Source organism: Pogona vitticeps, chromosome 2 (assembly GCF_051106095.1).
Source record: "Pogona vitticeps strain Pit_001003342236 chromosome 2, PviZW2.1, whole genome shotgun sequence".
In the NCBI taxonomy this organism is placed as follows: domain Eukaryota; kingdom Metazoa; phylum Chordata; class Lepidosauria; order Squamata; family Agamidae; genus Pogona; species Pogona vitticeps.
Genome location: NC_135784.1, coordinates 32,379,379 through 32,406,279, shown reverse-complemented (window position 1 = coordinate 32,406,279; position 26,901 = coordinate 32,379,379). Strand labels below are relative to the sequence as shown.

The 26,901-nt window shown below is 44.7% G+C and overlaps 1 protein-coding gene across 6 annotated transcripts; it reads right to left on the bottom strand.

Moving 5' to 3' along the window:
• Window positions 1–3,198: 3,198 nt before the first annotated feature.
• ZNF692 (zinc finger protein 692) lies at window positions 3,199–26,463 on the bottom strand. Of its 6 annotated transcripts, none has more exons than XM_072989222.2 (12): window positions 24,841–26,463; window positions 22,880–23,085; window positions 21,888–21,919; window positions 18,992–19,546; window positions 15,771–15,822; window positions 14,396–14,542; window positions 13,204–13,332; window positions 11,476–11,541; window positions 9,525–9,603; window positions 8,732–8,846; window positions 8,364–8,463; window positions 3,199–7,325 (listed from the first exon to the last, which is right to left on the bottom strand). In XM_072989222.2, exons 2-12 carry the CDS (start codon window positions 23,068–23,070, stop codon window positions 7,004–7,006), a joined length of 1,788 nt encoding a protein of 595 aa, XP_072845323.2. In that variant the 5' UTR covers window positions 23,071–23,085; window positions 24,841–26,463; the 3' UTR covers window positions 3,199–7,003. The 6 variants fall into 6 exon arrangements, with proteins under 6 accessions (XP_072845323.2, XP_072845327.2, XP_072845325.2 ...); XM_072989226.2 differs by having other exon boundaries at window positions 15,771–15,819; XM_072989224.2 differs by having other exon boundaries at window positions 22,880–23,082.
• Between the last annotated feature and the right edge of the window lie 438 nt (window positions 26,464–26,901).

Genomic DNA, 26,901 nt, shown 5'->3' with positions numbered 1-26,901 from the left:
TAAGGACGAAGGGCGGAGCCTATGTCTGGCCAGAGAGGACGTCGATTGGACCAAGGCTGTCTACGTTAGACGGGAAGTGAAACCCTTGCCCAGAGAGAGGAGTCGTCGGGAAGGCGGCCTTCCTTTCGGCTCGCCGTGCTTAGGGAGCCCCCTAGTGGGGGAATTAAGACAACGAAGGCCTCGATCCTGCACATCCCGCTGGGAGTACTTGTACCTAATTTCCATTCACCCCCCACATGGCACTTTCTTCTGAGTCAGCAATGACAACGGAAAACCTACACGTGTCGCTTGCTGTCAAAATGTAACGAGAACTGTGCCCTCAAAACTGGCCGACTTTGCGCTTGATCTGTATCCTTAGAGCAAATGGCACAGTGCCCCCAAAAGGTGAACCTGAACGTGTGTCTGATGTTTACACAGAGGGGAGGAAAGGCTGTCCTTTTTCCTGATTCATTGCTCATCAAAGAGGCTAACCCAAGAAGAAACCCTCAGAATGTCTGGACAATTCACAGCTCCTTTCCCGCCAAGCATCAGAAAATCAAACTGGAAAAGACTTCCCGGGATTGCCTTCTAGGAGATAAAAGCTTCCCTGAAATATCATTGTTTACTGAATAAGAAATTTAATAAACTCTCCTGCAATAGGGAAACGCCCATGGAATATTCTCCAAGCAGATACATCGACCTCATTTTGGACCTTGCTAAATGCTGAAAACCTAAGGAGAGTTTCTGTCAAAATGTGGACCTCCTTAAGCATCAGATAGGCCGCCCTTTCAAGTCCTTTATCCATACAGAATGGCAGCCTTGTGCAGAGTCATCCACATGGAAAACAAAACATATCAGCATTCATGACTAACAAGGACTTTATTCCCAATGCTGATCAATTATGTAGCAAGTCCAACTATGGGACAAATTTCAACTCCAAGTTCCAACTTATTAAGGAGAAGGGAATCCATACAGGGGATAAAGCCTACAAACGATTTTGGGAGAAGCTTCCTTTATTAGCCACATAAAAATTAAGTACAGTATATGAAAAATCCCATTGGAACAATGACCTATGAATGTGTGAAACAAAATCCAATTGCTCAAATATTTTGGGACATGCGAGAGAACTTTGGTGATCACAGAGGCAATCTTTAGCCATTGTGTACACTTCCAGACACAAAATGTTCCAGAGTGTTTGGAGGGGGAGAAACCTTAGGTATATTGCTTGGAAAAATTACTTTTTGGACTACAATTACCAGACTCCACCAGATAGCATAGGATGGTTGGATCCAGTGGGAGACAAATTCATATGTGCCTTGCAGAGTTCCCTTTGAGTCAAGACAAGGACGCTGTAACCTCCCAGCTTAGATTTCTTTCCTCTTCCTAAATTAAATCAATCTGTCCACTATTATAGTGGTCCCCAGTCTTGGGCCTCCAATTGTTCTTGGACTACAACTCCCAGAAGCCTTCACCAGCACCTCTGCTGGCCAGGATTTCTGGGAGTTGAAGTCCAAGAACATCTGGAGGCCCAAGATTGGGGACCACTGCACTATTAGACATGGAACATTTAAAAGGTGCCAAAATGTACCCAACATCGCTCCCCACACTTATGCAATTCTGTTTTGCAAAAAATACTTTCCATTCTTCCAACAAAATATGACACCTCACAAACAGCAGGTCAGCCTCTGAAAGAAATTCCATCCACTGGAGCCCAATTATGATGAGAGGTTCATGAGAGCCAACGGAAGGACTTTTCCATACACCATGTACAATTGAAAATGATGGAGTTTGCTACTACAAGATGCAGTGATGGCCATGCACACTGATGGCTTTGAGCAGGAACTAGCCTTATTGAACAAGGTACCAGTTGTTCTCAGTGACTACACCTCACAGTGGATATATATATTCCACCCTGCAATACAAATGGCGGCACACCTCTATCAGTATTCGAGCAGCATGAACTGGAGGATGTTGCTGCACTCATGTTCTGTTGGTGAGTTTCTCACAGGCACTAGATGTCTACTATGGAGACAAAACGTTAAGACTAGATGGATCTTTGGCCTGATTCATCTGAATGTTTATGTTCTTATAAGAGTGGTCTTAACCGACTAGATAGGCGGGATATAAATAAAATAAATAAATAAATAAAATAAACTGCTCATCATGAACAAAGAAGCCAGGAGTATAACAGCCTCTTTTTTTGTTCTCCAGAACACCCTGCATACTGAATAGTATTTTTATTTATTTATTTAATTTGTGCCCCGCCTATCTGGTCTTGCGACCACTCTAGGCGGCTTCCAATACAACATAAAACAACTAATAAAAATAACACAAGAATTATTGCATAAGTATCTTCCAATAACAATTTACAAGACGGAAAAATAGAGTAAAGAATAAATAAAGAAAATAAAAAGAAAAGGTTCAAGTATTGCCTGAAGGGAAGGCCTGAATAAACATCCATGTTTTAAATTGATTTTTAAAGATTTATAGGTATGTAAATCCAATAACGGAGTCTTTATTTAGCTCTTGTAGGTATGTACAACTATGTACAGATCTAACCCCTGTAGAGGAATATAAAGCTATCCAAGCTAAGACTGCACTGCAAATATTATCTTTGCAACAACGATGACTGGGTATGTTCATTTACTATAAATCTACACAGTTATGCTTAGGGCTTCTTGAAATCAACAAGACTTTCTTATTTGACCAAATTCCAGGAGGCAGTGGAAGACAGGAGGGCCTGGCGTGTTCTGGTTCATGGGGTCACGAAAAGTTGGACACGACTTAACTAAACAACAAAAATTGTTGCAGGGGTACAATAAATTAGATTCTGGGTTAGAGTTATACTCTTAATAAATGAAATTGGAGATTGTTTCAAATTTTCTGATTAGGATCATTTCTGGAGTCCAGTGACAAGATCTTGCTTATCTAGCTGTGCTAGGTGGAAAGGAAGAATCCTTGTGAACTGTCATACTTACAGTACTAAGAAGCCATGTGGCCCAGGATCTAATACTGGAGTTCAGTCCGCTAGGCATCAGATACGTTAAGATAAAAACACACACATACTGGATTTCTGAATTTTCCACACCTTCCTTACATGTAGGGTGTGTGATGGTTATCCTACTTTAGCCAAAGATAGATGAACTCAGGATCATCCAACGATTCTCATAGATAAGAAGGTTTCAAAACTTTAAGTGAAAGGATTCATGGAAATATACCCAGGGTTGAATTATTTATTACAATTCTGAGCAAGTATTGGATAAAAATCATAATGGCGGAATATAAACCTAAATCACGGAATTCAATTTCCCAAGAGCTTCAACTTTCTAGTCCTCATGGCTGAAAGATACAACACTTATTCAAAGCCTGGTAGTCTGCAGAATGAGAGAAGTTGCTGAATGGGGTTGCCAGATTATACAACTTTAGTATTCTACATAGCTTCCTCTCTTTTCTCACAATTAGCAGAAGCAGAATACATTTTGCAGAACAGAATTATGCATATTTGCATAATTAAGCAGAGTGCAAAATGTGGCTCAACCACATCCCAGAGTTTAGCCTATTTTTTCTTTTCTTTCTGCAAAGTGCATACAGCCCTGATTATAGATTTGTGATATAGCAGAGGACTCTTGGGTGGGGAACTGAAAGCAACATTCCCTAGGGTTCACAACGTGGCTGATACAGGAGAGCTGTTAAAATAGTTTTAAGTTAATAGGACAGACATAGCCTGAGGCTCACATCAGCACTCAACCGTTATTTCTGTAGCCATGAGCTTTGTGTCGCATGATGTGCAGATAAAACAGCAGCCCGCACAGTGGGTTGTTTGTAGGTTGAACAAGCCAGAGCACCAGTTGCAGCCAGCTTCACATGATGCAGTAAAGAAATCACACAATGAAGACATGTGGTTCGTTTAGCAGCTCCTGCTGGAAGCAACAGTGACTGGCCATCGTGCATGGCCATGGTTAAGCCAAGGCCATTGCTATTCCCTGGCCTACTGTGATATTTATGCTGAGGCATCATCTCTTATCCTGAGTTCTCCATAAAACTGGAAACAACGGTGCTCCAAGAAAGTGACGGTAAGACAATGTGCTTTGTATGCTGTACATGTTGGGCCAGCGTCTCTCAGACCGAAAAGAGGCTTTGGGGGGCCTCATTCCCACACACATTGAAAAGGACTGAAGAGGGAGCATGCCTAGAACAGCAACTCATGCAGAAATGTGGTGGATGACCTTGTTTGAGGGCATGTCGTTCTAGAATACAGTATGTTTGTTTGACGAGTTCTGAGCTGTTTCAGGTTGGCTGCCCTTAGGAGCAGCATGCACAGTTAATGAAATTGTAATTGACATTTGTTCCTTGTGGCAATCCGTCAATGCTCTGAAGTAAAAAAATCGGATGGACTATGGAGGATTTTGATGTCAAGGGCATACACAGTTTGGGTCTTCTGCAGGGGTGGCCCACTATCTGAGCCATGGAGGCGTCTTACCCTGAAATGGTGCGGAAAAACACCTCTATCCCTGTTTAGATCACAAGCTGTCCCCGATGTCCTCCAAATGGTGTTTCCAGACTCACATGCGCTTTACAGTGATAAGCTTCATCTTCTCATCACAGGATGGTTTGGCTTGTGGCAGTCTTGGACATTTCCTGAGAGTAGGAACAAAGCTGACTTGCCACCATCATCGGAGGACACGGCTCCTCTACATCCATGCATTCCAGCTGTACTTGATATTGGTTTTTACCCCAAGCCGCAGGCCACGACTGTCCAAAAGATGCAGGAAAGCAGATTCAAGCACAACAGTCCCTAAAGAAAATCCACCAGGAATGAAGTCTGGGTGGCACAGAGACAGGCCGTTCCCACTTAGACCTCCCACTGTCAGCATCTTCACAGAAGATTCCATTCCATGGGTTTTGATCCTGAGACCATGGTATCAACTCCTTATTTGGCCTTAAAGTTTTGTGTCTTGAGTGGCAGCCAAGGTGTCTTCAGCTGACTAACATACAAACCTGCAGCTCTAAGCAGGCTGATGTGAACCACTGATCCTCCCAGGTGTGAAGGAACCAGGGGGTGAAGACTACACATAGGGGTGTCCTACATTACTGTTCAAAAGTTGTACAGTGGGGTCTTGACTTAAGAACGGCTCGAGTTAAGAACATTTTGACTTAAGAACCGCTCTCATAGGAAAATATTGACTTACATACTTAGATTTATGTATGTATGTATGTATGTATTTATTTATTTATTTATTTATTGGACTTGTATACCGCCCCATAGCGCTACAAGCACTCTCCGGGCGGTTTACAATTTTTAATTATACAGGCTACACATTGCCCCCCCAGCAAGCTGGGTACCCATTTTACCGACCTCGGAAGGATGGAAGGCTGAATCAACCTTGAGCCGGCTACCTGGGATTTGAACCCCAGGTCGTGAGCACAGTTTTAGCTGCAGTACAGCGTTTTAACCACTGCGCCACGAGGCTCAGATTTGAGTTACGAACTGAAAAAACCCATGTGGGAGGCAGGGAAAGTGCAAAATTTGAACTTTCAGTTAACTGTTGGGCAGTGAAAAGGGTGCCTGTCTGCCTCCTCACTCCTCCCAGCGTTTAGAGAGTGGATTGGGAGACAGTCTTCAGACTGCCTGGTACTGCCTGGACTGTATTTTCCCTGCCTTCCCTGAACCTTTCTTGACCTAAGAAAAAAAGAAACAAAATATCCCCCTCTAGTGGTCGAAGGTGGAATAGCAGCTTCCCATTAGTTTCTATGGACGGAAAAGAGCAGATACGGATCAAATGGTTTTCAATGCATTCCTATGGGAAATGCAGATTTGACCTGCGAACTTTTTGACTTGAGAACCGCCTTCCAATACGGATTAAGTTCTCAAGTCAAGACCCCACTGTACAAGATAGGGGAGGACCTCCACAGCTGGAATGGTGCCTATTTAATAGCAATGCAGAAAGTCAGGAGTTAATCCAGCGGCTTGGACTGGCTGCAGATTTTAATTACCTGAGAAGTGTAACTTCTATTTAAAAAACAAAACAAAACAACCCTCTCTTGCTTTTTCACAGCTGTACATTTTAGGTCTGAGTATTTGTGTGGATGAACCTCAGGAAGACTCTGCATAAAAATTGCCAGGGGCCAAAGGATGGGACTCACATGCCCTGTGCAACCACTTTACCTTTTCCACAATAAGCAAATCTGGGTTATGTAAAAACAAGCACAGCACAAACACTGCATAATACACACACACACATTGCAGAATGCAACTTCTCCTGGAGCAGAATGCCGATCCATTTAACCCGAAATACCTCCGGCCCTGGTTATAGCTCTGTAGTGGAAGGCAGCCTTTGTTCGAAAGATTCAGTGCCTTTTAGCTCAGTTAATGTGAGCTGCAATTGCACGGCTGCTTTCTGCACACTTATCCAAGAAGAAACAAAGGCAAATTACTGGAGTGATGAATAGAACAAAGGAGGAAGTGCAGTCATATGAAAGAGTGCCATCTTTTAAGCCGCAGTGGTTTGAAAGTTAACAATAGGACACTTTACATCTTCCTCTATTATCACCATCACTACCAGCATCAACATCTTCACCTTCGCCGCCACCGTTGTCATTGTCATCAGTCCGCACCAGCTAAATCCAAAGCTATCATCAGTAAAATGTAAGATTTAGGGAGGTATGTGTATGTAGCTGTTATAGCGGTCTAGGAGTCCTTACCCACTTGGAGTCTGGGCAAAAAATTGGTGTCTAGTCATGACAAAATGAAGTGTCCCAGAAGATTCCCACCGGACAACTCTGAATCCTCTTGTTACCGGTCTAATCTGAACCTAGGGCCATCTTTGTGTTGCTGGAATTGTGCTAAAGGAATGTGGTGGGTGCTGGCAGGGCTTTGGTGAGGACACGATCTTCTAGACCCACCAGCCTGGGATCTTAACTTTGCATCCTCCCTGGTACTCCACATATGACGTTTCCATCTCTCGCTAACAAGAGGGACCAAGAATCCTTTCTTCCATTCTGATTCCTTGACAGGCATGGCTGATCACTCAATGATGACCGTAATGGCAAGGGGAGACTGATCCATCCTCTTCTCCATATCACGAGGCTGGCTCCCCAGTGTGTCTTCCAGCTGCTCCTCGGAAAGTGGGTGGCTCCTGGCCGGAAGTCCCTGTGCAGGCTGGGGAGGGCCAGCTGCGGCCGCCTCTGGATGACTCTTGCTCTTGTGTGCTGTGACATTGTCTTTCTTCTCAAACTTCTTGCCACACAAGTCACAGGAGAACTGATAGAAAGAGTCGGCATCGTGCTTCTTCATGTGCCAGTTCAAGGAGGCCTTCTGGCGGCAGGTGAATCCACAGATTTCACATCTGCGCAAAAAGGAAAGAACAGATGGGTTGTATCACCCCAACCACTTGAATCTGCTGGGAAGGCCCTTCTTTGTGCCCTGCTAGTGACAGCAACAGAGTAAGTAAAGAGGAGACGGAGGAGGAGGACTTCTCTGCTGTGGCACCTCAGCTCTGGAATGCCCTCCCTTTAGAGGCCTGGCTGGCACTCCCTTTACTCTCACTTTTACCACTGTTGTTTCACGATCAAGGTTCTCACATCCTTTACAGCAGGGGTCCCCAACCCCCGGTCCGCAGCCCAATGCCAGTCCGTGGGCTTCCCGGAACTGGGCTGCAGAGACGGATATCCACCCCCCACGATGGGCATGCCATGTTCGCATGGGGTGCATGTCGCACTCCCATAGGGGTGCCCCCAAACTGGTCTGCGGTCCCAAAAAGGTTGGGAACTGCTGCTTTACAGCGCAAGCTTCAATGTAATCCCTGCATATCAAAGACCCTATCCCCATAATGTTAAACAGTCACTGACTTTCTTACCAGCCAACCACAATCTCTGTATTTTGATATTTTCATACCCTGTATAAATATTTTCCCTGTTATATCTCTTCCTCTTATGTCTGACGAAGCAGACTTGTCACATTAACAAAAATAGATTCAGAAGACGCCTATTATGGCATCCAAGGAGTCTTGCTGTTTGGGCAGGTGGGGCACTGCACACCGAACTCCAAGCACCCCTCACAACCAGCTGGGGCAAACATGGTGTATTCGGATTTTGCACAAGAGGAGACCAAGTAGAAAACGAGTTGCAGTTGCCTCTGCTGTCTCTGTTTTGTACTCCTCCAGCCCCAGTGGGTATCATGCTGGAGGCCAATAGCAAGAGACAGCAGATCAGTAACACTCAATGCCTTACTTAGTACAGTAATAAGCAGTTCGTGGAGGGAGCCGTCAGGGCCACCTTGGGAAGCTGAAGGCTGATGCAGTGGGGGAGTGTCTTTTGCTATCCTTATCACCGTTTCTGTTGTAGGACAAATAAACTGGAAGATGTTGTTGGGGAGGAATACTTACTGCAGGGGTTTTTCTCCAGTGTGGATCCGTCTGTGGATAATCAAGTTGCTGCTCGTTCGGAAGGAGCGGGCACAAAATTCACAGATGTAGTCCCGTTTGTCTATAAGGAAGAGGGGAAAATGTGTTGCTGGCTATCAGAGGCCAACAAGTAAGCTGGCAGGTGTGGGCAACATGCTTTCCCAGCTAGTCAGTGGGGGATCCAGCCAGGGAGCTGGGAGAAAGGAATGCACAGCACCTGGGTTTCACGCACATGAACCAGCATGGGCCTCCAAACCGAGATTTGTGCCCATCTCTAGTCATGATCCCTTGGAGGGTGGCTATGGCCACAGTGGAGGAGGAAGATCAGGCTGTTGATGTGGAATTCTTACCACTATGTAGCTTCTCGTGTTCCTTGAGGTGCTTCTTGAAGTTAAAGGACTTGCCACAACTGGGATCTGAGCAGGTGAATGTTTTTTGGTGAACATGCTGGTATTTCTTGTGGTGCTGGGAAGATCAGGGAGAGACAGTCAAAACCCAACAAGCAAACTAAACTCCAAGACTCTTCTCTAAGGCTCCTTCTACTCAACTGCTTGGTAAAGATGCCTAGACTGGCTACTACATCATCTAAAATGTTTTCCATTTTGTTGTCTAGTACAGCTCTTCTCACATTTTTCAGCCTCACATCCCCTTTTTTATTCAGCTCTCCTCACCTCCTTTTTAACTAGGAAAATCAATTTGAAATAAATAAATAAATGGCTATGGATAGATAGCTATATCCATCCACGCACCCACCCACCCACCCACCCACCCACCCGTCTATCTATCTATCTATCTATCTATCTATCTATCTATCTATCTATCTATCTATCTATCTATCTATCTATCTATCTATCTATCTATCTATCTATCTATCTATCTATCTATCTATCTATCTATCTATCTATCTATCTATCTATCTATCTATCTATCTATCTATCTATCTATCTATCTATCAGTCTTGCTCCCTTCCCTTGGAATTTCCTCATGACCATCTAGGAAGCACTCTGCCCCCAACCTCCCTGGATGGTTCTAGTTTACCTCTTCTTTCCCATCCCTACCTCTTAGTTCAGCACTCTAGCTACTATACTACACTGTCTATAATCAGACATGGGGTAGGGCTTCTGTCAACCATTCGTCACTTACGTTCAGGTACTGGCGGTTGGAGAAAATCTTCCCACAGCCGTCATAATCACAAAGGAGGATCTCTCGCTTGGCTGCCTTCCTGGAAAGCAAGTGAATGAAAAGGAAGAAAGAGGAGACCCATAAAACCTCCAGCTCTACATGTCACAATAAAATGACAGAATAAAGCTAAATCACCAGCTATGGAAATTTTTTAAAAATACAACCATATGTCAATCCTGACTGCTCAAACATATAATCCAATATTAACAAATAAGAGGTGATTTTAAAGCACTGGCTTTACCCGAACAGTCAAAATATTACTTTATGAATCAACTGATGCAATACAAATGTTAAATTCTAAAATGATGTAGGTAATGGCTATTGTGAAGCAATGGAATTAATTTGGAAAAAAACACAAACCATGAATGAGTTCTTACAAGTCCTAATTAGAGATATCCCTGCGCAGCTGGACCTAAAGAGGGTACGGCCCCCGAGACCGGACCATCCACTCACATGTCTTGCCATGGTGCTGGTCCTGCTCGTCCTTCCAATGGTGCCCAGGGCTCCACTCTCTTCCTGCTTGGCTGGCCACTCAGCAGCCTTGCGGGGAGACTCGTCCGCCCGCCCCCTGCCTGGAGTGGCCAGCCGAGCAGGAAGACATCAGAGCTCTGGCCCCATTGGCAGGATGAGCAGGGCCAGTGCTATGGCAAGACATACGAGTGGATGGTCCAGTCCCGGGGCAGCCGGACCCTTCTTAGGTCCAGCTACAGTAGTCCTAATCTTTTAGTGTCAAACAGGGTTGCCATCAATCTGATACCCTTACACAATAGCCTGTAGCTCTCTGTTTACATTTTTTGCTGAAACAGCAGGTTTGGCCTATAATTATACCAGCAGATATCCTAGTGGTGTTTGTGTAAGGTTTTGGTAACTTGTTGTGGCAAATTGTGGCTATTTGATGAGGTCCCAAGGTGCAGCTGGGGGAGGTGCACAACAAGGCACACAACAGAGACACACCCCAGCAGCTTGTCAGCTGTAATTTGCCATGGCAAGGTAAGCAAACCTCCTTTGAACACTGTTAGGATTATAGCCATATTTTTTTAAAAAATGAATGTAAATAAAAAACAGGACTAAAATGAAGAAACAAGGTGAGGTAACTAGCTGTGGAGCCAGAGGCTGGGAGTTGGATTCCCCATTGCGCCTCCTGGGAGAAGAGCCATCCTGTGTAGCCTTGGGTATGCTGCAGAGTATCAGGGCATACAGTGGTGCCTCGCTTTACGATTGCCCCACATTACGACGAATGCGCTTTATGATGATCTTTTTGTGATCGCAAAACGATGCTCTAAATGGGGGAATTTCGCTTTGTGATGATCGGTTCCGTGCTTCGGAAACTGATTCTTCGCAAAACGATGATTTTTAAACAGCTGATTGGCAGTTTCAAAATGGCAACAGGGTAAATAAAATGGCTCCCCGCTGTGTTTAGGGATGGATTCCTTGCTATACAGGCAACGAAAATGGCCGCCGTATGGAGGATCTTCACTGGACTGTGAGTTTTAAGCCCATTGGAACACACTGAAAGGTTTTCAATGTGTTTCAATGGGCTTTTTATTTTCGCTTTATGATGTTTTCACTTAACGGTGATTTCCCTGGAACGGATTATCGCCATTAAGCGAGGCACCATTATACTTGGAAGAAAGGAATGGCAAGCCATTTCTAAGTACTCTCTATTTAGCAATCAATGAAAACGGTCATTCACCATAAATCAGGATTGACTGAACAGCACGCTATTGTTGTTGTCGTCACTATACTTGATGTTAGCCAAAAGGCCAAGAAGTGATTAGAGACAGACAGGAATATTTACATGTACAAATAAAGAACTACATTTGAATAAGATAGGGCCGATTCTTCTACCCTTGTTTTCTTGGCTTTGCCAAGTAGGCTAACAAGGTTGAACAATCAATGGACTGGCACCCACCTGATTCTTTTGGGACCAATCTGAGCTACATCTTCATCACGAGGTGGTGGCGTCCATTTTGTCCAGCTGTGTGTGTGGGAAACACAGTAGATTGACAAGGTGAATAAAGACAGCTGTTCCTCCTGAAGAGCCACCAGGCTACTGAGAAATTGGCTCTTTTAGGTTACTACTTGTAGAATCTCCCAGCCAAAAGAGTCACTGGATGCTACAAGGAGGAGTCCAATGAAATAACTTCTGAAGTTTTGGGATCATCTATCTTGAAAAATGTTGGAGAAATGGTGTGGCAAAACTTATCTGGTTAGCCCCTGCCTTATGTCAACTGCTCTAGTTATCCAGGAGTTTGAAAGAAGTTTCCACCACACTTAGCCAATGCTGAATTGACTGTTGAATTAGGACTCAAAAAAAGTTCAAATCTCCACTTAGGCATGAAACGTTGTGGCGGATGTTGGGCCAGGTACACTTTCTCAGCCTAACCTACCTCCAAGCTTGTTGTGAAGATAAAGGCGGGGAGGAAGAGCTATATACAGTGTAAGCCACTTTGAGCTCAGCAGAGGAAAACTGAGACAAAATGTTAATGAACTAGCTAACTACCTTGACCAGGGAAATTCTGCCCCTTTCAGTGTGTCATCTGTATAAGGGCCATGGAGCTCCAGAGACGGACTTCCCAACACTGACTAAAAAGGCATGTGATTCTGGGCTAATTCACACAAACATTTGCTTCTATAGCAGTGGTTTGGTTCCCAACCTTAAGTAACGCAAGTGTTCTTGGACTGCAATTCCCACATGTCTTCGCCACCAGCTGTGCTGGCCATGGTGTCTGGGAGTTGTAGTTCAAGAACACCTTGGTTACCCAAGGTTGGGAGCCACTGTCTATGACAATAAACCATAATATCAGTTGCGTGGGGTGGAGATGTTTAGCTAGCCTCAGTGTGTATTGGAACATTCAAGAGACTCATTAAGAGATTTAAAAAGGCAACTCTTAGGGTTTAATAACCAACTGTGCCAAACACCCAACGTCGTCCTTGCCCAGGGCCAACATATATGCAGTAAGGGAGGCAAGGACAGTATCTTCCACAAATATATCCAACACCAGTTCCTTCCTCCCTGCAAGGAAAAAGATAAGCAGGTAAAGGGTATATTTTTCTCTTGATGGTTGCATGGGTGAGAAAGCAAGCGATTTTATGAAAGCAGCCTGATTGGAAAGAGAGATTCACGTTTCTCTCTGCGGCCCATCTATGCAGCTGCTCTGGACAAGCTGGAGCCTCCACAACGTGGAATTAAAGCAGGTGGGTGGTGGTGTCCTCCAGCCCTGAGACTACACGTGCTAGCCTGCAGCTCATCTCACGCAGCCCTTGGTCTAATTTCAACAGTGCTTCTTTTAGGCCATGGCAAAGGCAACTGGTGTCATCCGGAGCAGCCCAAGAGATGAGAAGGAAAAGACAGAAAAGGTTCGATTCTGCTATATTCACTCGAGCCCTGCTAACCCCTGAGATGCAGCCCCACGGTTAAGAGGAACTGGTTGCCTGTTGACAACTATAGGACAGAAAGAACTTCTCAAAGATGCCCCAAACGTCTTCCATGTTAAGCACAGTGTGGTCGGCACTTCTGACTCAATCTTGGCTCCTGTTTTTCAGCCTATAGGGCTCCAGCACTGGTTGCCTGTTTAATCTGCTTTTTTGGGGGTTAACTGCTTCCCCCTCTCCCTTTATTCCAGGCATGCTTCCTCACCGAATTGCGCTGCCCTTGTCCTCAGAGGAAAGATGGCCTGGGAGGCATGTTTCCTGGGAGAGCTGGTCTTCCTTCACAGGACTCTTGCAACTCCTGGTTAGGTTTTGGTGTCTTTGCAGCCTGGAGTTCCTAGTCAGAAAAGCCAGACAAAGGCAGAGTTTGTTTCCAGCTTCTGGTCCACTTGGAGCATTGGAGAAATCTTAAAATAATCCTTAACCAAGTTGCCCTTGCAGATTTTAGGTGTCAGCAGTAACTTATGTTCCATAGAGAGAGAGAGAGGCAGTGTGATGTTGTGGTTAGAATATTGGACTGAATTTAGTTCCAGTGCATGCCTCAGTGATGAAACTCATGGGGTGACCTTGGGCTAGGCGTGGAATTTTAGGATTTTGGGGGCTAAAAATCCCATATATTCCTTTTTTTAAGACTGAAATTCCTAAACTCCATAGCTTGCATAGCCACTGGAACAGAGGCTGCATACGTATTACACATTGTACTTACTGTTTTATCCTTTACATTCTTAATCCAACTGTCAGCCCCTATTGGAAGAGATCCATTAAATCCACGGGATTTACCCCAGTGCTGACTTACTATTCAGAAATTTAATTCAGTGGGTCTATGCCAGTTGAGAGAAGCAGTTGGATTTAAGCCTTGCTCAACAATGTTTTACATTACTCATTTCTTACACTGAGAACCAACAGGCTCTAGCATAGCTTAGCCTGTCTGTTATCCAGACACTAAAAGTATATCAACTTGATTGTTCGGACAGGAAAGGCTAAAGAGAGCACCACTGCCAGTTGCAGGTATCTAAACTCTTAATCTCACACAGAAACTTTTTCTTTGCCTCTCTCAGCTCATACTGTGAAGCTACTCCCTTTCATGCCAAACACCGAAGTGTTCTAACTGTGTTTAGTTTCTTTATCATGCTGGCGAGAGTTATTCTGCATTAACAACTTGTATTTTAAAAGTAACAACGGCCTGCCTTGGCACAATTACTTTCACTTTATAAATATCCTGTATTTTTCAGTGTTTAATTACATAAGCTGTCTTGTGAGCGCTGTGTTTGTACAAAGCAAAACACAAATCATCAGAGAGAGAGGAAAGGAGGGAAGGAGGTAAATAAACAAATAATCAGTCCCCTTTGTCAGCCTTTCATGATCCGCCCCAGAGGAGACGCAAGCCCTTAGTTCCTTACCTGTCTAGGGAAGGATGGTAATTCTCATCGCTCAAGTTGTCTGTATATTCTAGGCCATCTTCCTCTTCCAAGTCCTCTCCTCCTCCCGCTTCCTCCTCTGGTTGGTCAGGCAGTGAGTCAAACCTCTCTTCTGGTGGAGTTAAAGTGCTAAAGAAAGTACCAAAATGTTGAGGGGAGGGGCAGTTATGGCCATCGCATAAGCAATGTTACAGTCTGTGTGTCTGTGTTTCAACGTAATGGGGTAAGTGATGTTGGTGATGTGTATGAGAAGTCATTAAGAAGGATGGATCCTGATGGAAATGGCATTTATCTATGGACTATGATTGGTTGAGGAGGAAGGGAGCAGTTCCTTTGGAATGAGGCGGTGAGTATGAGTCAGGGCAAATAATACAGATTTTAGGATATGATGCTACCCTGTTCCAACTGTTTGCAAATCATGTATGAGGGGGAGCCCTGCAGCCCTGCCACCGTGCTTCTGCTTTCGATGGTGTCTTTTGCATGGAAATCAACGGGCCTGATGATCTCCCAGGGTCTCCACTCACACGGAGTGCCCTCATAGAGGGCAGAGGTTGTCCTCTTCAGACGCCCCTGCTCTCAAGGTGGCAGAAAGGGATGAAAGTGGAAACAGAGGGAGTGGGGCTAGAGGGCTGCCCTCTACCTGTGGCACATTCACATGGTTTGTAGGTTTCTAGCAATGGCAAGAAGCCGACGTCAGTTGTTCAGTATCTGGGGGAGCTAAAAACACGAAAGGAAGAGGGAGTTAGCCCCACCGCCGCCATCTTGCTTTGCCCACTTGAAGTGACAGGTCTGAAGAAGGAAGACGCATCAGTCTATGAGGGCCCTCCACCTGCAGTTTGGATGTGCATGAAGAGCCTTCACAGATAAATGAGCTTTCCTTTTCCTGCCTGTTGCTTTGTGTAAGCAACACTAAATGGGGATGGGTGAGTTTCATTTATTCTCTTTTTTGGGGAAAGGGGTACCTTTGGCTCACCCAGATACTGATACTCTTGAGGGATGAGAGAAAGAGAGACTATGAGAGAGAATTGTGCTGCTAGGCTAGGAAATGGGGTTCCCTAAATGATCATGTCCTTTTCCCCACAAGACTATCATTTGGTGGTGTCCCAGTGCTTCCCCCCATCCAGTTACCTCACTTTTAGTCACGAGCAAGGATTTTTTTAAAAGCTAAAACATGTTGCCATTTGTTTTGTTTCATTGCCCACTACTGGAATGAACTCACACACCCCAATGTCAGAATTCTCTGAGACAAAATGTTGCCGTTAGGCTGGAAAAGGTCCCCTCTTACTGTGCAGCAAACAAGCTAGCTCATTATTTACTTCCATACAATTCTGAGAGGAAACAAGAAGATGACACTGACCTTCTAGGCTCTCGGAATTCTGTGGTAGCTGGAATTTCTTCAGAAGAAGCTGCTGTAAGAGAACATAGGATAAAATCAGACCTAGGTGACAAAAATCACAGAATCACAGATCAACAGATGACATGCTATGTAGCCTGGCCAATTAGGAATATCCAGGCAATGAAGCAAAACAAATAGGACACTAATGCTGCATTGCTACCAAAGTATAGGCATGCTCATTTAGTAACATAAAAAACCAAAAAACCAAAAATAAATAAATAAATAAAAATTAATAAATAGGGAATAGTTGTTTGTTTATAGTAATCCCTGGCCTAGTCAATTCTCATGAATAAAAATTGCTTCCATGTGATCAAACAGAAATGCCTTTGAAAATTGAACAAGGTAGTTTTCTGTCTTTCACTCACATTCTCTTGGGGTTGTAATACAGGGCAGGCAACCAGAACAGGAAGCCAGTAACATCTGTGGTCCAATAACATCTGCAGACCTGTTACATTATTAAAGTTAAGGCTAATTTCAACAAATTATTACCCTGCTCAAATCATTTGGTGTTTCCAGTTCCAGAAAGCCCCGTTTGCTTGTTTTGTTCTGTCTTTGTTTTCACTGCATGTTTTTTAGATCTCACTGTTATGGAGATCAGGTTTTTTTAAAACAGAAGGTCTTAGCTACAAAAGGGGTGTGTGTCATCTGGTTTCCCTTCTTTGCATTTTCTGCTTTCACTTTTCAAAAAATGATTTTTTAAAAAAAAATTAATGTATTTTTTTTACCCCGACTTTCTCCTTAAAGAAGACTCAAGTCGGGTTACATCATTAAAAGACAATACTGTATTTAAAAGCAAAAATAAGCAAGTGTACAAATATTTAAAAAGGATCAAATAAATACCACAATGAAAATGATAAACAAAATCAACACCAAAATATATTCAAAGTAGCAAGGCACAAATTTAACAATTTGGCTGCAGTGTTTTGAACCCACTGAAATTTCTGAACACTTTCCAGAGGCAGCCCCGTATAGAGTGTGTTACGGCAGTGGTTCTTAACGTGGGCGATAATGGCCCCCAGGGGGCGATTTCATTTTTCAGGGGGGTGGTAGAAAGAAAAGGGGTGGCGTGGGGGCGAAAGCACAGAAGGGGGGCGGTAGGGGGGCGCTGGAGCAAGCCAACCCTGTGAAGATGGCTGCAGCCTTTTTACACTGTGCATGAATATATATTTTCCTCCAATTTTAATTTAGTTTCAGACTTTTTGTCTTGAAATTTTTAGATCCTGAATTTGTTTTTATGCCCTTTTTATATTTCTTTTTGCGTCTTAAAATTCACGTGCAACTAAATCATTAAATGTTACTTTTTTGGGGGCATTTCATTTTCTTGGAATTTAATTTTGTTTTCAGGGGTCACTGGATTTAAGTGTCTTAAATAAATAAATAAATAAATAAATAAATAAATAAATAAATAAATAAATAAATAAATAAATAAATAAATAAATAAATAAATAAATAAATAAATAAATAAATAAGATAAGATAAGATAAGATAAGATAAGATAAGATAAGATAAGATAAGATAAGATAAGATAAGATATCATCACCGCGGGGAGGGGGGCGATGATAACTTCCTCAATGGCTCAAGGGGGCGTTTCTTTCAAAAAGGTTAAGAACCACTGTGTTACAGTAATCTATCTGAGATGTAACTAAGGCATGTGTCACTGTGGCCAAATGAGACCTCTTCAGGAATGGGCACAGCTGGCACACTAGTTTTAATTGTGCAAATGCACTTTAATTGTGCAAATGCAACCACCAAAACCTGGGCATCGAGGCTCAGCAGCAAACCCAAAAGCACACATCTCTAGCTCTTTCACTGATGGACCTGTAGGAAATCATGTGGAGGTAATCCACCCATCCTCTAATTTAGCAATAAATATTTCCAGTGTTTTGATGAATTACTAACAGGGGTTAGGAGAACTACTTTAAAACTACTTATCATTAAACATTGCTCCACTGACATCCAATTTAATAAGTTGAAGTATTCTGGATCATCTCTAGTTATGCATTACCTGTTTGGTGCTGACTCAGTGCTCCATCAGCTAAGCACAAAAAATTTCTGCAGAGAATTCTAACTACCAAAGCCCAGACCCTAGAATTCCTTAGGATGAAGATAATTAAAATGTTACTGTTGTTGTTACATGCCATCAAATCACCTTCGACTCATAGCAACCTTATGAATAAGTGCTCTCCAAAATGTCTGGACCTTAATGGCCTTGCTCAGCTCTTGTAAATGCACATCTGTGGTTCATTCAGGGAGTCAATCCATCTCACGTCCAGTCTTCCTCTTTTCCTGCTGCCTTCAGTTTTTCCTAACATTATTGTCTTTTTCAGAGAATCCTGCCTTATCATGATGTGCCCAAAGTATGACAGCCTCAGTTTTGTCATTTTTGCCTGCAGAGATACAGTTCATGCTTGATTTGCTCTAGGACCTGCTTGTTTTTCTTTCTAGCAGTCCAGGATATTAAAAGTAAATATAGCTAGAGCCTGAGTTCTAAAGAAGAACGTTGCTATTCAGAAGTCAGATCAGCTGGTCAACTCTCATGGATAAAAACTACCTCCATATGAAGTCCGATCAGCTATATAGCCAGAAACAGCTGCAATAGTAGGACAGGATATGTCTTTATCATTATTATCATTACCATTGTCATCAAACATTCTAAGCAACCTGATGCTCAGATGGTACAATACAAGACAAGATCATTAGAAAGAAAACCTTCTGAGAGGCTTACAATCTAAATACACTGATACCTGAAAAGAGGGAGAACAGAAGCAGAGCAAGAAAAATATTCACTCACATTCCGTGCTTTCTGATTATTTACCAGAAATCAACCAGATCTTTTTCCGTTTTCCACTAGTCACGAGAACTAGAACACTGTGCTTTCCAGACCACATTCGAACACTGTGCTTTCCAGACCACATTCCACAATATGTAAGCATCATGATTGGGAAGACAGTGATACATAGTACTGTACTTGATTCTCAAGTTAGCTAAGCTTACACAGACAGGGCGAGGTCAGTTGTGCTCATTTTGCTTTTTAGGAGACATCCTGCAATCCCATCTCACTGGGCAAGCCCTCCCTTTCCCAGGCTCTCCTCGCCTCACCCCGAGGGCAGCCTCTGCAACCCTTCAGCGTCCTGAGTCTGAGGGCTTTGCTCCTGCCCCCTACGGCCTGCCAGCTCCCTCACCTGTCTCCTCAGGGTGGTTGCCACTCAGCAATTCTGCCTCCTCGCCCGTTCCGCTGCTGGGGGACATGCATGCTGTTCTCTCTCTGGCCGCACCGCCCTCCCCATCCTCTTTGGAAGACGGCTCTGCCTCGTCCACCGGGCACGGTGAGTTGGAAGCGAGTGCTAAGGAAAAGGCATGGGCTGCCGCAGCCCTGCGGAGGGAGCGCCGGCGTCGGACGGCGGGGGAGGGTGGGGGGCTGGGCTTGGAACTCACAGCTTTCTCCTTCTCCTTCTCTTGCTCCTCCTCCTCCTCCTCATGGCCCTGAGAGGCAATGGCCTTGTGGGGAGTGGGTGTGCAAATCTGGGTGGTGGCGGAGGGGCTCCATGAGAAGGTGTGGCCAGCCAGGCACTCCCAGACCAGGTGGCCCCCCGGGACGCCCTTCTGCTCCTTCTGCAAGAAGGGCTTCACGTTAGGGATGAAGGCGCATTCTTGGCTGTGATTGTGAGAAAGGACAACAAGATGCTGCAGAGTTTCAGAAGGGAGAGGATCGGGGAAAACATTGGAGCTGTCCTGTCCTGGAAAAGGAGAGGAAAAGAATCAAATCAGTTCAGGGGAGATAAGCTTGGATGAGTTTTAATGAGGAACAGTAATTCTCCAACCGCGTCTCCCTTATGCTTTTCTTCTTCTTCTCTCTTTTCTTTTTTTTAAATGATTTTTTAAAATAAATGCTCTATTGTTATATGTATTGCTTTGTGGGATCTTCAAGATTTGTAACTTGTAAACAAGAGGAGTGCATACACTAAAAGGGGGGTATAGCCACCCACCCACCTACCTACATAAGAGAAAAGGTGCTATACTTATTGCTTTTAGACCAAGGTTTTCAATGTGTGATCCCTCTGCTCAGAGGTTGGAAATGTTACTTTTTTGGCTTACAGCTACCACAATTCCCCAACCAGAATGGTCAGCGTTCACACTGGCTGGGGGAGCACACAAGACAAGTCCCTCACAACAAAATACATTGAAGTTCTAAGTATAAGGTTTGCATTTTCTGTGGTTTAAACCCTGGAAAACCATGGCTGCTAGACCTGATGTTGTATGTATTATTCATCCAGACCAAGAGTTAATCCAGAACAAAACATAGTTAAATACTGCTAGGCAAGCAAAATGTTTTCCTTCACCTTCAGTACCCAAACACTCATGGCAAAAGTCAACCTGTTTACATGAAATCAACTTAATTTACATAAGATACTACCTAAATGACCTCAAAAGTCTCAACTGTACAGGCCATCCTTCACCAGCAAAAGGTCTCAGGTTTAATCCCTGTCATCTTCAGGCAGGAGTGAGAGATGTTCCTGTCTGAAATCCCAGAGAGCCACTGACTGTCAAGTGTGTGGTCTGCCACTGGGGATATTGCTGGATCAATGTTTTGGATCAGAGGTATGACTTGATATCAAACAGGTTCTTATGACAAGACACTGCAGCAGTGCTTAGGTTTGCTATATATAATATTTACATTAGCAATTTTTAATAGCAGCATAGGATCAATTTCAGTGATGGTATAGCTCAGTGCATTGGACCATCATCCTCTGAAACCAGGGGCTGGGAGATTTAAACCACCACTGTGACTCCAGGAAGAGGGCCAGCCGAGATTACCCAGAGTATGTGTGGGGTTATCTGCCCTGCAAAGGTGAGTTTTTTTTTCCTGGGATTTCTTTTTGTCTCCTCACCACATGGCCTGGGGGTGGGGCCTAGGGGGTGGGACTTTCTGCTTTAAAAGAGCATGTCCCAGGACCCTGGACCCTTTTCCCTAGGAAGCTGGGCTGAGGGTGAAGGCCAGGTATGTTTGCATGGATGTTTTGCTGAGGTTTTTTTTCTGGGGTTTCTTTTTGTCTCCTCACCACATGGCCTGGGGGTGGGGCCTAGGGGTGGGACTTTCTGCTTTAAAAGAATGTGTCCCAGGAAATTCTCAAATTCTATCTCTGGCCTTAATATGGAAAATAGGAAATCCAATTAGATTTGCATAAGCCTGGGAGGCAGGAAAGTTTTAAGGGTCAGATCATACTTCCACACTATTAAAGAGCAGGCTGGGTAGGTGGGGCTCGTTAGCCATGGAAGGCAGCCCATCTAGGAGAAGGAAAACTCCGATTTCAAACCTCCACTGCCTTGTGGCTATATCCACACATGGAAAAGGCTTCAGGAGTCAACCTCGAGGCAAAATCCGGAGCTGGAGTCCCGAAGGCAGCACGTGTCGTTCTGCCAACTCCTGCGACATTGCTGGAACCAGTTGTATTGGCTCTTGCCTTTCCATTGGACCATTTCAGCAATGTGGAGAGGGGGGATCTGCTGCTTGGGTAACAGCCTATCCTCCATATTACCTTACCCAGGCTTCATGCTCTGGAGAGAACACTCCTCAATTCAGAGCATGTCACCATAGTCTCTCGAGACTGAAGGATGCCTATGAATCTGCCCTGCAATATGTCCACCTTTAGGTAGGCTGAGGAGTCCCAGAGTATCACGAGAAGGAGGGACTGGTAAACCACTTCTGGGCACTTTATATCCAAAACACTCCTGAGGGGAGGATCACCATGAGTGAGAATCAACTCAATATGCTGATGAATTTCTTTTATATATAGAAAAAACCCTTCCTGGAAATGTACTATTTCAGAAAGCATCTAAAAATCTCTGGGGTATTATTCCCAGCCAGTAGCAGAAGCATTGAAACAGACAATTTGGTATTTCTAAAAAAGACTTTGGAAAATGTTGACTAGGGGATTGTGGGAGTTGTAGTCCAAAATATAACTTTTCCATGATCTGCAAAAGCTCTCAAAAGAGCAGCAAAGCTGCTGTAAGACTGAATAAACAAATTTTAACAAAAGGCTGCTTCTGATCTAGGAAAAAATTGCAAAGATTTCTCACCTGTTTCCAGGGTTAAGCTTGGCGAACTGTACCTGCATGAGAAAGAAAAGAGAAAGCAGAATAAACAGAATAAAATACATCGACATGTGCTTAATTTACAGAACATTTTTCACATACAAAGTGGTTTTAACAACAATGTGGATAAAAATAAAGGCACTCTAGCGGAAGGATAGAAAACTGCTTTCACGGGGAATGAATTCAATGTCAGAGAAGTTTGGGGATGCTGCTTTCCAGTGGTGGGTAGTGCCAATGGCAAACAAGCAAGATGAAAAATGCAAACCTTTTTTAAGCTTTAAACTCTCACTCCTTGCAATGAGGTCTTAAAAGAGGCATTTCAACCCGTTAGAATTGTGGGGTGGGTGGGTGTGTAAAAAACCTGGGGGGGGCACCAAATGACTATGTCATGGGGAAGGAGGTATGGCATTCTGGGGAATCCAGATTGGGACTCCCAGAGGGACAGATTCAGCCTCAGGGTGTTAGGTATCTGAGGTCACAGACCTAGAGCCGTGATGTGACATGTCAAAAACACGGATATCTAAAGCACGAAGCAGCACACAATTAGCCCAGAGTTAGAACACAGGACGGCAATCTGAGGCCACCGGTCAGGTCTCATGCAGCCCTTGCCCTGATCTCAAAAAACCTCTGCAAGCCACGAGTTCAGGCTTCTCCAGGAGAGTAGCTGCATTTCCCCCAGTAGCCTGCTAAGTAGGGAGGAACATGAAATAGGTTGAGAAGCAGGTAACAAGGAGTGAATAAGGGTGAGAGAAAGACAAAAGAGGAAAGGCATGGGTCGCCCACATTTGGACAGAAGTTAGAGAAGTTGCATTTTTGGATGACAGATCTCAGAATGGCCATGGGTTTCTGGGAGCTACAGTCCAAAAAAGTAAGCAGTCTAAATTTGCCCCAGCCAGTGCTGCCTTCAGCCCTGATTTCCGCCAACAGGCAGCCACTCCTGCTCCAGGTTCCAGTGCTGCACAGACAGAGATGCTCACCTGTCCAGCAGATATTTGGCAAGCTGCGAGTGCAGGGAAAACCCCAGCTGCTCCTTGAGCTGGCACCACTGCTCCAGATGGCTCCCGATACGGATGCGGCACTTGCTGCGCCGGGCGTCCAGCTCCTTGCGCTTCTGCTTGCGAATCATTTCCGAGGCCCGCTGACGGCCCGGCCGCCCACGTTCCATCATCTCAAAGCCACCCTGCTGAGAAAAGAAGGAATCAGTTTAGGGTCTAATGAGTAACTCTTCCTGGACCACAAGCAGGTGAGCTATAGCAGCAACCGTTGTGCAGCTGTTCCTGTGAAACTATTTCCTGCAATTGGCTTTCACCTCGGTGCAACTTTCACAACAACAACTTCACACCTCCAAGATAGGAAGACATAGCTACACAACAGGATCTGGTCCAGTGAATGGAGGAATCACATACCGCAGTGATAAGCAGACAACAGAAAGTAAGGCTAGTACAGAGGCTGAGACACAGAAAATCGTTGAACTGATCAGTCACGCAGGTTGGACCGGCCGTTCCAAGGCATTCAAGAGAAACACAGACAACTATCTTGTCAAATCGGCTTTGATTTGGATTTCTGCATTGAGCAGGGGGTTGGGCTTGATGGTCTTATAGACCCTGGCATAGAAGGAAGAAATCTGGGTCCATCAACTGTGCAAATGTCACTGCTTGGTCCCATTCTTTAACTCAGAAGGTGCTGCTGCCTGGGGCAAACAGCTGCTGCTCCAACTGCTTGGCCCCATTTCCTAGCCTAGCAGCAGAATGCTGAGGAGAAGGCAGCAGGAAAAACCTCAGGACACATTCCTGGCAGCACCACGCTGGAATCACATCACTAATGATCCTGATGCTTTACATTGATTTTCTTATTGTAATATTTTGGGAGTGTCTTTGATAACCCTTCCAGGTAAACATTTGTCTTCCTGTCAGTCTGAATAGCAGCATCTACAACGATGAGGCAGATAAATTCAAATTTCCCCACATTCAAAGTGCTAATACTAACCTATAAGGTGCTTAATGGTTTGGGACCTCTTTACCTGTCAGAGTGTCTCTCCTTAAGATTGTCTACCTGGGCCACCTGTTCTTCCTAGGCATTTCTATTCTGGATGGCCACCACAACGGATGCCCAGAAAATAACCAGCAGGAGCCCTTTCAATAACATCCTCACCCTATGATAGACCCATTACCTCTAAATTTTATTTCTGCTTGCTGTTGCCTACGAACATTGTTTTGTAATTATTATTTGTTCATCTTCACTTAAGGTGGGTGAGTGGGGTGTTTTTACGATAGACAGACAAACAAATAGAAAGATAAGGAGCCTGTACAACCAGTCTTTAAGGTGAGATTGCAACGCTACCCATCAGTGCATTTTAGATCCTGAAGCCAGATAGATCAATAGATTGATTGATCGATAGATTGGTCTTCCCCAATCTGATACCCTTTGGAAGGGAACTCACATAACTCCAACCAGCTTTCTGACTGTGAACAATAAGTTCTGTAGTTTAACATATCTGTAAGACCGTAGGTCGGGAAAATCCATTTTGCCCTCTTTCGTCATGCCTGGCAGCCTGAAAACTTACCTTTTTTCAGGCAAAACAGAAATAACAGGCATCGTAGTGCTTGGGAGATACAAAGTGAGGCATCTCCATAAACGTTTGCCTGAATTAATCCCTGCTCATCTTCCATCAGCTTCCCTGCTCCCTTTATTGCCACATCTCCCCAAATGCACAAGCAGTAACAACAACGACTGAAACATGTTTTGGCACGAATACAATTTCCTCCAAATTCCACAGATATCGGGGCAAGACGAAACAAAGTTGCGGGAGCGGGAGGGGAAAAAGATGTCCCAGAGCCCTGTAGAAAAAGCCCTGAAGTCTGTAAGATAGGAGAAGTATGAACCAGGGGAAGGGGGGGGGGTATATGTTGCATCTTTAGCTAAGGCTTTCCGTGCTTACCTTGCAATAAGGCAACGGATCTCGATGAAGCTCACAATGGGATGGGAACTGGGGGTGATGGTGGATTGGACTGTCATGCTGCAACCCTAGACGTATTTACTCGGGAGTAAGCCCTATTAAACATAGTGGCATTTGCTGCCCAAGCCAAGATGCAATGATTTGCACAACTAAATGCTCTCAGTACCAACCAGGCACGTCAAGGCGCAATTCAGATCTTCTTTGGGGCGTTGTTACAACTGAAATTTGGAAGGCAGCGGCGGGACATTTGCAACGTACAGTTCAAGAAAAAACGTGCTCGTCCTTACGATGGTAAAGGCGGGGAGGCTCGACTGGCCTCCACTTCCCCCGTCGCCGCACACGGGTCGGTGAGTTCACACGCAGAAACGATGCGCGGGCCAATCTGGCGAGGCGCGAAGCTGCAGAAAGCTCCCATTTAAACCGCTGGCCATCCCACCTTGGTCCTCCCTCTCGAGGGCTTTTTGCCCGCAAATGCTCGATGCGTGGCTTATTGTAGTGAAGGGGGTGGCAGAGCTTTATTTACCCAGAGACCAGCTCATGGAAAAGCTCCGCATCTCCCGCCCGGCTCCGTAAAAAGTCGGAGGGCAAGTCTTCCGGATCCCCTTTACCAGCCGCCGGAGAGGGTTGCAACTCGCTGCCCGCTTTGCAAAAGGCGTGAAGCGCCCACAGGAAGGAGCCGGAACCGCTCTGGCGGGCGCGCGTGGCCTGCACGGACGACGAATCCGGGTGCACGAATCCGGGGTGGGGAAAGGAAAGGCGTGCGGGGCTGTGGCGCGAGGCTTGTGGGTCCCGTTGCGTTGCCCTGCTGGATGGATGAGTTCTTTCTCAGGGGGTGCTGAAGCCGCGAAATGGTTCCCGTGTCGCCTCGCTCGCTTTCTTGAACGGGAGAGGAGGTGTTGGGCTCCGATCCCCGATTTCACTGCTACTCCGTCCCCATGGGGGAATGTTGCCCCTGCTTTTCGGAACCGCTGTAGTAGCCATTAACTCCCGAGCAGCCAGAATACTGGTGATGCTGCTACGATTTAAGTGACCTCCAAAAGATCCTGTCATCCACAGCTTTTGTTCAGCTCTTGCAAACTCAAGGCTGTGGTTTCTTTTACTGAGTCAATCCAACTCACATTTGGTCTTCTACCTATGCTTGCTGGGAAAACACCTCCCCCCACACACATTTTTTAAGGGGCTTACTCTTATGTATATGGAATTGGTGTCCAATGATGCATCAGCGGTGGAACGATATTTCACTCCAAGTTTCCCCTCTCAGTGTGTGGAAAAATGATCTGAGATTACAGCTCTCAGAATACACAGTTACCCAGAATACCCAGTTAGCATGGTCAATTGCGACATATGGGTAATTCTCCTTACATGCCATTCAAGGTTTTTCTACAGATTGCTAACAGAACACATGCAAAATGGATTGTATGTCCTGATACGCTGTTTACGTATTACTGAGGCCAAAAATAAGGGGTGCTGGGATTTTAAATGGTGAAATTCTAGTTTATATATACACACTTGCTCTAGTCTAGATAATAAAGAATATGGCTCTACTCGTAGAATTCAATCTTCTCACAATCAGCCTGCATTGTTTCCATCCCAATTATGTTTGACTTCCCAGGTTCGTTTTGGTAATGCACCAGATTACATTTTGTCAATGTCTGATCGTTCTAGTATCTCAGAAATGGAGGATGAGGAGGACGTAAACCTAGTGAATGAGGAGCTGATTACCTGGAGATTCTTCCAGAGGGAGTTTGTGAACAGACAAGAGGTAGGGTACAGATCAAATCCCTTCTGTAAGAATGCAAGTGACCCTCGTCCTCAGAAATGGCATGGCCCTAAGCAGCAGTGGAATAATGCTATGCACTGTGAAAGAACTGTTGGGGAACACAGAAAAGTCTCAGGTCTGTAAGGAAGAAGGGATCTCTGTGTTTCTTGATTGTGGGAAAATTATCAGATGGTGTTGTCCTCTTTTCAAACAGAAAACCCATTCATGGCAAAATCTCTATTTCTGCCTTGAATGCTTGAAACATTTCAGCAACAGTTTGGCTT

Coding starts and splice junctions, on each gene's coding strand:
- ZNF692 (XM_072989222.2), bottom strand. CDS start 23,070: ATGATGGAACGTGGGCGGCCGGGCCGTCAGCGGGCCTCGGAAATGATT. Junction 9,604..11,475: donor ATTGGTCCCAAAAGAATCAG/GTGGGTGCCAGT, acceptor CTTGCTTTCCAG/GAAGGCAGCCAAGCGAGAGA. Junction 8,464..8,731: donor ACACGAGAAGCTACATAGTG/GTAAGAATTCCA, acceptor TCTTCCTTATAG/ACAAACGGGACTACATCTGT.